The following is a 12223-nucleotide window of genomic DNA, read 5'->3' as shown; positions in this document are numbered from 1 at the left end:
ATGCTCTGGAAATCCCGAACCAAGACTGACGGGTTGCAGGTAAAAGAAACGGCACAGAGTTTTCTGTTTTCATTGGGAACATTTTCTCTTTCAGCAGCTTTAGGTCCGTTCTGTCCACCATCATTGCGTAAAAGGCTGCACATGGGGGGCCTGTTTACTTGTTATTAAGGGAAACTAAATCCAGAAATGTTACTCGTCGATTATTAAACGTGTGAAGGATTGAAATGTTTGGAGAAATCTACATGATTTGAAGTTAAAACCCGATATTTATCCCAGATATTTGACTGTATGTAGCTGGATATCCGTGCGTAAAAGCGACTGTAGACGTTAGAAATCAGAGAATATGATTGTCTTGTTTAAATGAGAGTTTTGTTGAGATGCTTCTTTAGTAAACATATCAAACTCTGATATATTTTATAATCTCTCTTAGTGCGTAAAATCCAGAAAGTAACTCGATGCCACTTTTTTTTTAAACGAAACAAACAATAAATGTAAAAGTACAGCGTGTGTATGAATTAACGGCCGGTAATTGAATGAATATATCTCTTTAAGAGAAGTGGACCCTGTCGACCCCTCCCCTCCCCCTGTTCTGCCGGGTGCGCGCAAAACCTATAAGTAGTGCGCTCATGGAGAGACTGGAGGACTCTGTGTGTGTTGTGCGCGTGTGTGTGTATCCGGCAGCAGCGTTTCATCTGTGCGTAAAGAGCTCCGTCAAACAGAGAGATAAGGAAAAGTAAATAACACCTTTTTGAATTTGATGGACCGTTAAAACAGCCTGGATTACATCTCGGAGCATTTTGGTGACATCTTTCAGTCGTTTGGAAGCCTGCGCGTCCTGTTGAGTTTTACATTTGGGGGGTTCCAGAGTGGTCCAGATGTTAATCCACACCTATTCGGCTATGGTGAGTTTGACAGAGACTCGTCTTTTGAGCGGATAATGTCTGTTTATCACCAATGTAACTCAATTTTAGAAAAGAGTTTATCTTCTGTACCGAGCGCCAGTCAACTAAACCTGAGCGTGATGCGGACAATGTGTCACCATCACTTAAAAACAGCTAATTTCGGGTAAATTAAGAATTGAAAAATGACTGATTTGATTAATGTGTTGCATTTTTAGACATCAGCTGTCAGCTTGCAGAGTATAAAGGTCCTTGGAGGGTTTTTGGGGGGTTTTTTGGCTGACAATTAAATGCGTTTGTGGTAAATCTGCCTTGTTGTTTGCTCTCCAGTAGAATCGCAAGTGTCAAGTGTCCACACTTCCCAATGAGCCTCTCTGACACGGAGTTTAGTGTTGCGGCGCCGCGCATCACGTCCGCGGAGATGGTCTTTGTCTGCACAGTGTCACAGCAAGTGAGACCGGCTGACAGTGAAGTGTCCACTCACTGCAAACACTGTGACATGCCGAGACAGAGGACGCTCCGTCTCTCTGGAGGAGTGTTATTGCGCTTAACAGCTTCAAATATAAACTTTGTTAGACTAAAACGGTGAAGGCACACTCCCGCGCAGTGCGGCTGATGTGTGGCAGGTACATGAATGTGTGCTTTAAAGCTGGCAGCGGGCCTCTCTGGCTGGCACATAATGGACATTGTTCCACCACAACAGCATTGATCTGGGTGACCCAGCTTTGGAAAAATCCAATTTTACCAGGATGTGTGTGGGCAGAAATGTAGGCTAGTGGACTACATGTTTTCACACAGACTGTTGCATCCTGGCCTCTCTGCTTCACTTGTAAAGTCCTAATAAAATCACACTGCCGCGCCTTGTCAGCCTGAAACGAACATTTTCTTCCTTTTAATTTCCGGTTCAATGTGGTTTTGTTGACACAGTGGCAGATTATTTACAGATGTGCCCCCCTCCCGGAGCAACGTGTTGTTGTTGTGCATTACCTGTCCTTTTGTGCAGCTTCTTGGTGGCCGTGACCTTTCTGACACTGTGCAGCAGCGATGCCAACGGCGTCCTCTGCCAGTGCGCATCACTTCAAGCGCTGCTGCTATTTCCAACCCTCTAATAAAAATGGAAATACATTAATTTATGTGTCATTGGTGTTTTGTGTTATTGTAAACCCGTTTTTATGTATATTTTAAGAGTGTTTGTGACTCTTCGTGATTTATGCTTCAGTTTTAAAAATCATAGATTTCCCGGAGCTGAAACTTTTGAAATCATTTGATGAAATTGTCGGTCATGTTTTGCACCTTTGGGAGAACAGCTTGATGAGGTGTTTGAGCTCCTGATATGAAGCAAACTTTTTAATTTTCTGCAGGACCGCGCAGACGGACTAAGCGGCTCTTCGCCGAGTGGGCGCCTCTCCCAGCTGTCCTCCCTGAACCAGGCCGCCTACTCCTCGGCTCCGCCGCTCTGCCACACTCCGGCCTCTGACTTCCAGCCTCCGTACTTCCCTCCCCCCTATCCCCAGTCCTCCCTGCCATACTCCCAGAGCCAGGACTCGTATTCCCACCTGTCAGACCCATACACCTCCATCAACTCCATCCATCAGCATCAGCAAGCTGCATGGCACTCGCAGAGGTCGCGCTCCGAGGAAGGGGGGCTCCTGTCACAGTCGCACCGGGCTCTGAGCCTCGACCCCCGGCGGGAGTATGCAGCTGTCCCTCGACTGCTTCACGGTCTCGGGGAAGGTGCGGCCGCTCTCGGGGACGGTCCTCTCGGGATGCACCTGGGACATCACGGCCTGGAAGATCTTCAGGTGACTTTATTTGTTTATTTATTTTCCATCCTTTGGTTGAGTTGCCGTTGGCGTTGCGCAGTGGGAAGAGCGTGCGTAAAAGTCACTCGGTACAAGATCAGTGCGCACAAACTCTTTATGAACCAAATCTCTTCAGGGCCTTATGATTCTTAATTTTATTTCTATTCCAATATGTAGTATAATAAACCAATATCATAGAAAATAAGTGAAAAATATCTCATACTTAAAAATACGTGGATGTTGGCAACAAGGCCTGAAGGCGATTTATCTCCCATTTCTTTCCTTCAAACGACACATTATGATTAACTAGCCCACATTAATAAAATAGACGTTTAAGTAAACACATTTAATTAACAACAACTACATTTTATTAATCGTTGTCAGTAATGTAGGAATTGTTCACCTGTTATTTGTTTTAATTTTTCGGGAAACCTCCTGCAGACCTGTCGCTTATTTTATCTGAATTCCCCTTAAAAAAAATCATATAACAGTGAGGATATCAAAACAGTAAGGAAAACAGTCGTGCGTCGCTCTCTCCACACAAAGTAATAATAATAATAAAATAATAATACGAATACAACAAGCTCCTGTACTGTTGGAGTGAGATGTCAGAAGTAAAATATTCATTTCTGCAAGAATATTAACAGAAATACTTTATTTTCTCTTCAAAATTCGTTGATACGTCACTCAGAAATAATTAGATAACTATCCTCAATGTTGTCAAGTGTGGAGTTTAGGTGTTGACTACGTTTTTTTTTTGTTTTTTTTTTACATATATATAATATATCGTATTTAAGAGTTTTAGAGCCAGAGATGTGTTTCGAGTTTATCTAAAATTTTACGCTGAAGTTGAGCTGAATGGCTGACATTCATATTGTAGAGATACAGAAGCCTCTGGGGAGAGTGTTATGAGTTATATAGACTATGTGAATATATTCAATAGTTTCCTCAAATGTTGAGATTTAAATTCTAAAAAAATGACGTTTTTTTTTTGTTTTTTTTTGCTCGTCACCACATTCATGTCGTAGGCTTTTATCCGATGTCTCGCGCAGAGACAAAGTGATTCTGCAGCCCTTTTGCCTTCTGCAGGGTTTTTTTTTTACTGGGAGAAGAATAGTTTCTATGGTTTATTGAGCAGTCAGCTTCCCTGCAGCAGGTGCAGCTGCAGACGCTGTTTGTTGCCTCCTCGCAGAAAAACACACCGAGACCAATTGATGTGCACGGTCATTAATAGAAAAGAAACGTTTGAGAGGAGCGCCAGGCAAGGAGTCAACCCGGGCATGTTACTGTTAAACGCTCCCACTTGACAGGGACCTTTATTTGATTAATGGATTATATCCTTCGCGTTTGAATCCTCTTATAAATTCACCACAAAGGAGACATCCGAGAATCGCCCTGCAAGACAATTTTATCCTCAGTGAATGAAAAGATCAAATAAATTGCAAAGGCTTTCATTTAGTCTTTTGAATCGGTGAGCTACGGTGGCTGTTTTGAATTATTATTCAATCGCATTTTCTTTTTCCACATATACGTTTTTTTTTCTTCCTAAATGGGCCCACAGTGAAAGAAAAATCAGCATTTTTTTAATGTTTAAAATCATTACATTTTAACGCTAAAATAGAACATATAAATAAACTGCTCTTTAGTTATTGCCAACAGTGTGAGTTATGACAGCATTTCTTTAATTTAATTGTTAATTTGTTGCACTGAAAAACTAAAAGAGGCAACTTTTCTTGTCCAAAAAATGATTAATGAACCGAACATTTTCACCGCATGAAGCTCATAAATAACGTACAAATGTCCATTTATATGAATGCACAAATTAAAAACATTAAACACTAATATATATTTCCTTTTGAGGAGTGTGTTAATAAACTAAAATAAAATGTTAAATCATCTGCCATCACCTCCATCATCTGCTTTCCATTTTATCGAATAAGAGCCACAGATTTTATTATTTGGATGTGGATAGTGTTCATATGTGCTGTGAGGGGGGGAAAAAAACTAACGCTGGACCTTCCATCTTGCTTTGACAAGAGACAAGCTGTGTGTGTGTGTGTGTGTGTGTGTGTGTGTGTGTGTGTGTGTGTGTGTGTGTGTGTGTGTGTGTGTGTGTTGGCCAGTGGATAAATGATAGTGACTGTCTGTCTGTCTGACACAGGGAATGGAGGAAGGATCAGCCTTGGGCATCCTCGACCACTCTGTCATTAAAAAAGGTAAGAGGTGGGAGAGCTCAGTGTGTGTGTGTGTGTGTGTGTGAGTGTGTGTGTGAGTGTGTGTGTGTGTGTGTGTGTGTGTGTGTGTGTGTGACAGAGAGAGAGAGAGAGAAGAGAAAGATTGAGTGTGTATGTGTGCATTTGTGTCTAAGTGTGCACCTATATAATTGTGCTATACATGCTGAAGGGGGTTTTGTGTTTAGGGGCACTCCAACACCAGTCTCTCTCTCTCTCTCTCACTGTCTCTCTCACACACACACACACACACACACACACACACACACACACACACACACACACACACACTATAAATAATTCTGTTTTGCTATTTCATTTGAAGTCAAGAAGTCCTCTAATACTCAGCTGCAGACTTCACCCCAAAGGCACACATTCTTAATGAACTGTTCATGGTCATATGAGAGTGTGTGTGTGTGTGTGTGTGTGTGTGTGTGTGTGTGTGTGTGTGTGTGAGTGTGTGTGAGAGTGTGTGTGTGTGTGAGAGTGTGAGAGAGAGAGAGAGAGAGAGAGGGGGATTAGAGTGAAGAGGAGAGGAGAGAGAAGAAGTGGGGCAAAAGAAGAAAAGGGAGGGGAACACGATAAAAGAGGAGTTGTGGGGAAATTTGCAGTGAGTATGATCACTGTAATATTACCGAGTGTTGAGTTGCAGGAGACACATGGGCACGATTAGAAAATTCAAGTTGGATTTGTTGCCGGTGGAGTTGTGATACTGTGAAAACCCCGTTCAGCCGACGGTGCTGCTCCCAAACAAGCTACAGATGACACCTACTGAGTTGTAACGCTGACAGAATAACACTTTAACACAGAGGAGGCTTTGTATTTGACAGAATTCCTTCTTCTGTAAATAATTATTGATAGCTTTACCTCAAAGAAAACGTGCAGAACATTTTAAAATTGTGGATATTTTCTTTTCTGACTTATTAAATGTGGTCTTTTTAAACTCCACATGAACATCATCCACCTTTTGAATATATTTTGGTCTCCTAATTCTAAATATTTCACCCCTCTCTGGCCTGAACCTCTCCGTGCTGTAAAGTTTTCACAGAAACAGGGATGTGATCCTCCAAATCAGGTCCCTGAAGAGGAGGAGGCTCATACTGTAAATTCACGGCTCGAATGTTGCTGCTGTAAACCAGCAGTCATTTGATGCAGAGACAGTGATTCCACTTGTTTGCCGAACGCTTAGAATTGATCAATTACCGCAGCGAGACTCTCCCCGGCAAGCACTTGTAGCAGATAGCAGAGCAAACCTAAAGCCCTCATGAATAAGAAAATCCAACAGGGAGAACAGAACGAGACAGAACGTAGAAAAAAAGACGGAAGATAAAGAGTGGGAGGCACAAGAAGGAGTGAAAGATGATAAGAGAAAGAGAGGGAGGGGCAGATAGATGACAAAGGAGAGAGAGAGAGAGAGAAGCTTTAGAGGAAACTCTGCTGCTCTGTGGCCTCGCCGGCTGGCTGATCAGGCTGCTTGTGAATGAGGGGATTTTAAGAGATTTTGTGTTGTAAAGAGGCCACCCGCCGCCCACAGAGTGTGAGGGGAGAGCCGGCGTCCCAGTGTACAGTTGTGCAGATAATATTTTATTTTTGAAAAAGAGAGAGGAAGGATAGCAGAGCCGTCTGGACTGGAGAGACGTTGTTTTAAATGTAGGCACATGTTGCATGTTCTTGTGAACACATGAATGTTTTGTTTACTATGACGGCAACAAAAAGCACCTTTATTGGCTCAATTAATTTTCCAACTCAACTTAAAGGGCTGGTTCATGTTTTCTGTTGCATGTCGTTCCCCTTCTCTCTCTCTCTCTCTCCTCTCGATTCTGTCAGATATTTTCTCTTTCTTAACATTTGCTGTTTCCAGTCATGCTGATAGTTTTGGTTTAATTTGTCCAGGTTTTGAGATTTCTGCTTCTGCACCAATACAATGGAGGTGAATAGAAGTTTGTGGAAAAACACTAAAAATATTACAATGAATATGCTGTTTTTGTATCTGTACTATTTCTTCAGACAATGGATTGTTTCTACAAAGACATTTTGTGGATTTTTAAAAATGTAATTCATCAATGTTGTGAGCACCACAAACAAAGTCCCATTCACCTCCATTGTATTTGGGTTGGAGGCAGACATTTCAGACACGGGTGTCTCCAAAACCTGTGCACATAAATGTACCAAATGTGTCCGCATGGCTACGTATCACTAGAAGTAAAAAAACCCCAACCCAAATTAAGTTTTTAAGAAAGCACCAGTGAGACACAGATCCACTTCATCTTTGTATCCTTGCAAGAAAATGTGGTCCTCATAAGTATAGAGGTAGATTAACACACACACAAAGGGGTTGATTTCTTTCAATCCTCTTCATTCAGAGGATTTCTGCCCACACGACTGCAGATTTAGCGGCTTTAGGATTTAAGACTCCAAAGCTAATTTCATCAGTTAACACCTCAGAATATGACACAACAAAGATTGAGAAAGAAAAGCTCAATAGATGCTCGTGTCAACTATTAGGCTTTTTTTTCGAAGTTAAAAAACCTTAGCTGTCAGTGCTGCAACAGGTATTGTGGACAACTACCAAATCAAGGAGAAGCCTCTTAAAAAAAGCCATGCTACTCCTCTATTTGAACTCCTACAGTTGTTGGAAAAGGCTCCAGGTGATTGTCTTTGACCCCCCCCCCCCCCCTTTAAAACAAGACAGATAGAAAAGCTCATCTTAAAAGTTTACCACAGTGCAGAAAAGTGAGTGCGAACTGAGCTCCTCAAGGTGTGAAATAAAGCTATTTGAGAATGCGCAGTTACAATGAAACCACCTGCAGTTTAAACAACAGAATCAACAAGCAGCACTCCAGAATTAGAGCTGTCGACGTGGGGGAGAACATGAAGAGCGCTGAATAGATTAATCAGGAGAGGAGGAGCACGCTGTCACACAGTCATTCACACAACACCATTGTCACTACACAAGACATATGTTTAGATGGATGATGATCTCCCTCTGCATCCTGTCTTTGTTGCTTTTTCACCCGAGACACAAATAGCCTAAAAGCATATAAAGTTTCTCTCCTCTGCCTCCTTTTTTCCCCCCTTCATCTCATCCCTTCATCTCTCCCCAGTTCCCATCCCGTCCAAGCTGAACGGCTCGTCCCTGTCGGCCTTGTCCATCTGCAAGGAGGGCCTCGGTATGGGAGCCGTGTCCAACCCCGCCGAGGTTTTCTGTTCGGTCCCGGGTCGCCTCTCGCTGCTCAGCTCCACCTCCAAGTACAAGGTGACGGTCGGGGAGGTGCAGCGACGCCTCTCCCCGCCTGAGTGCCTCAACGCTTCTCTGCTGGGTGGAGTCCTCCGCAGGTGAGAGGAAGATGGGGAATGAGAGGGTGTAATGTAGTTTTTTTGGGAGGCAAATTAGGGACAGATATACCCCTTAAATCAGTGATTCCCAACCTTGTCGCACTTCTCAAATCTTTGATTTTATACTGGAGCGTTTTACCTCAACTGACGGAGCTCATAGACATATGGAACATGTTGATTGGCTGTAAGAGTCGCAAGCCTGAAAGGTTGAGAACCAAACCCTTAAATAACATCTGTCTTGTTCTTGTTGATGACTGGCTGAACACAGATGTTAGGAATTCAAGTTAAAATAGTTCTTATATAACTGTATTTAATTTAAGGACTAGTTAGTTTTGATGTTGGGACATCAGAGTTCAGAATGCTCTGAATGAATGTTGTTGAAAGTCATTCTGGGAAACCATTATCTCCCACAAAATAACCTCATAAGCCTCATAAGTTATAGATATTAATACTGTAAAATGTAGTAAAAGTATCTGTGAGTGGGTAAACTACACAGGGGGGTCCGAGCATGTGATTCAGATTGAAAAAAAACTCACTGACCTCGAGCGATCGTGACTCCAAAACTTTAGATAAAAAAAAAAAATCATCAAAGAGGACTCTGGACGCCTCCGCCAGACTACATGTTGCATTTTAAAATTTTAAATTGTTTGCTATGAAGACCAATTTCACATCAAGTCTGCTGATCGCTTTACTGCACAGAGGAGCTTCTTTATGGCACAAAACAGGAACGCTGGGAAGAAGAAGCTCAAGCTCTCAGGGGTTCATGGAAAAATTACTCCCCAACATTTTTTATCAGAACCAGTTAATGAATATGACAATAATAAAGTGGTGTTTAAAGATACTACGCATTGCACCTTCAATCATGGGACGCCGAGTACGTCCCCATAGAGGCTCTTGGTGTCCTTTTGCTATCAACCACATACTCCATTTTCCTAAAGCTTGTCCCAATAACTCTTTAACTTAACGATGGGACCAGGGCCGAGGATCCAAAATGGGTCATGGGACTAAATCACAAGAGAAGCAATGTGGTTTAATGAACCACCGCCTCGGGGCAAGAGAACAACTTAATGATTTGGGTTTCAGGCTGAAATACTTTAAAAGGACATAATTAAAAGATCTAAAGGGTAGTAAATATTGTAAACCGAGTCCCTCCCCAGCAGAGAGATACAGCTCCCCCACTGATAACATGTACTTGAGTATTAAAAGTAGTAAAAACTACAATTACTTGACAGCTATAGTCACTGGTTACTTTGGAAATTCTACCTCCACAGTAATACACCAAACCCTATAATCCAGTCATATGAAATACAACAACATAACACTCACAGGGGCTGTTTTCTGCATATTGAGTACTTTTACTTTTGATAATTAAAGCACATTTCTCTGTTAATACTTCTGTGCTTTTACTTTAGTAAGATTTTGAATGCAGGATGTATTTTTACACTGTAGTGTTGCTACTTTTATTTACATTAAGTGTCTGAATACTTCATCTGCCACTGCTGCAGATCATATAAACACATAGAAATATTTCTGTCTAAATGAATATCGAAACGTTCTTAAATTTAGATATTTAAGAATAAAGATAGGGGTGAGAACAGGCAAAGGAAAATGAGGCAATAACTAAAGGACGTAAGGCAAAAAAAAAAACCCACAGAAAAATACAAGACACTATCAGTGTTGACAGGGAACATACTGTAGGGAGATTTCAGCTTCACATTCGCTTACATAAACGCACACATGCATACACACATACCCAGCCATAGACACAATATAGAGACACAGGCACACACCACAGCAAAACTCATAAAGACAAACACACACATACACAAGGACCAGCTCCTAAAAACTGCTCTCTCTGTCTCCCTGTCCCCCCTCAGGGCGAAGTCAAAGAATGGTGGCCGCTGTCTGAGAGAGCGTCTGGAGAAGATTGGCCTCAACCTGCCCGCCGGGCGACGCAAGGCAGCCAACGTCACTCTCCTAACATCTCTAGTGGAGGGTAGGGAAAACACACACACACACACACACACACACACACACACACACACACACACATACAGTGACCTGCATATATCCTGACAGATAGAGACACATATTCACATAGAAATGTCCTCGCATGAGCAGACATGAATAAACAGTCGTAGCATGGGTGGCTGCATGCGTGCGGGTCCGCACACAAGTGGAGGGTGTCATTTGAAAAGCTAAAGCTGCGGCCGCATCACAAAGCCAAAGAGCAGTGAACTGTTTGAGTCGTGAAAGTGAGAAAAACGGCTGCAGAGTTTGTCTCATGACCCGACCCGACCCGAGCAGTCACAGCAGTCGACTGTGAGTCGTTTAAAAGCATTTAAATGGATAATTATGATTACTTGATATGAAATAAACTGAAGCACTGACCTTTGCCCAACTAACGCAGAAGACTATCCCTTTTTGTTCTGTACTAGTTTGACTCGGTTTTCCTGTTTTAATAGACACACTCACTCTCTTCCTCCTCTTCCTCCTCTTCCTCCTCTTCCTCCTCCTCCTCCTCCAGGTGAGGCCGTCCATCTGGCGCGGGACTTTGGTTACGTGTGTGAGACAGAGTTTCCAGCCAGAGCCACAGCCGAGTATCTGTGCAGGCAGAGCGAGCCGGACCAGCTCCCAACACGGCGCAGCATGCTGCTCGCCACCAAGTGAGTGTCTCATCTCCACCTCGGCACTTCTTAGACGCTCGCTGTTTTATTTTTTTATCAGAGGAGCATTCCGGCGACTTTACGTGTCAAAGTCAGTTTGCTTTTGTAAGACATTTAGTTGTTTTAAAATGTGGCTTAAAAGGAATTTTGTCAAGGCTGCAAATTTATAACAGAAAGTCTACGTTACAAACTGAAGGGCGTAGAGTTTTAAAGAGGGAGGGTCCAACAAATGAGCTGCATTATGGGAAGTGTAGGATCCAGTGTTTTGGGAGGTTTAACCACACTAAGGAGTAAAAGTCAGGATGTTACGTCCTCTTTTCATCTCTTGTGGGTTGCGCAACTTAAAAGAAGTGATATACTGAATTGCTGGACTGCCCCTTTAAGAGGTTTTTCAGGACCAGTAGTGTCAGATACCAGGTCTGGTCAGACCCATATCAAATGCTGATGAAATTAATTAAGATGAAAATACCAACGGTGTCTTCTTTTGGAGGGAGAACTACCTTTATATGCTTTCATGAGTTGCATGTAGTGTGCTATTTTGTTTTTAGTTCGAAGGCCCACTTTCAATGTAAAATGTTATATTTCCAAAACCTTTGCAAGGCCACAAAGTACTATACAGTGTGCACTTGAATATTATACGAGGTGCGATGGCCAAGAGGCGAAAACAATATCAAGCAAAAAAAAGGCACTTGCACACTGAAAAAACACTCCTAAAAATTCAGCACAGCACAGCCAGAACATTTTGACAAAGAGGTACATTTCGTGTACGATGTCAAAACATTTTTCTTGGTAGTTTTCTTGGTTTCTAATTGGCTTTTTGTGCCTCAAACTCCAGTAGACTTTCTGTTGAGGGTGTAAAAACTGTTTCACTTTGGCACCAATTTCAGGTTTCAATTAGGGAAAAGGCCCAATTTATTCCACAAGGGTTTGCTGGGTGACTTTTTCAACAATATCTAGTTCATCATTGTGGAAATAAATCTCAGAGAGCCAAAGCAACAAACTAATGTGTTGTCTTTCCTCCTCTAAGGGAGATCTGTAAGGAGTTTGTGGACCTGATGTCCCAGGACCGCTCTCCTCTGGGCGGCAGTCGACCCACCCCCTGCCTGGAGCCCGGCGTCCAGGGAAGCCTCACCCACTTCAGCCTGCTCACCCACGGCTTCGGTACCCCCGCCATCTGCGCGGCGCTCTCTGCCTTCCAGAGCTACCTGATGGAGGCGATCAAAATGCTGGACAAAGGAGAGGGGGGAGGGAAGAGCCACCACGAGAAGGAGATGAAGCACCGCAAATAG

The 12223-nt window shown here is 42.8% G+C and overlaps 1 protein-coding gene across 2 annotated transcripts; it reads left to right on the top strand.

Annotated features, from left to right (window-relative positions):
- Window positions 1–12223, top strand: tfap2e (transcription factor AP-2 epsilon). Of its 2 annotated transcripts, none has more exons than XM_070921695.1 (7): window positions 1–39; window positions 2261–2701; window positions 4863–4917; window positions 8037–8268; window positions 10146–10264; window positions 10796–10934; window positions 11962–12223. In XM_070921695.1, the coding sequence occupies exons 1-7, from the start codon at window positions 1–3 to the stop codon at window positions 12221–12223; spliced, it is 1287 nt and encodes a 428-aa protein (XP_070777796.1). The 2 variants fall into 2 exon arrangements, with proteins under 2 accessions (XP_070777796.1, XP_070777797.1); XM_070921696.1 differs by lacking the exon at window positions 1–39 and adding an exon at window positions 876–902.

Source organism: Enoplosus armatus, chromosome 16 (assembly GCF_043641665.1).
Source record: "Enoplosus armatus isolate fEnoArm2 chromosome 16, fEnoArm2.hap1, whole genome shotgun sequence".
Classification (NCBI taxonomy): domain Eukaryota; kingdom Metazoa; phylum Chordata; class Actinopteri; order Centrarchiformes; family Enoplosidae; genus Enoplosus; species Enoplosus armatus.
The sequence above is the reverse complement of the archived record's forward strand: the minus strand, read 5'-3'. Positions and strand labels throughout refer to the sequence as shown.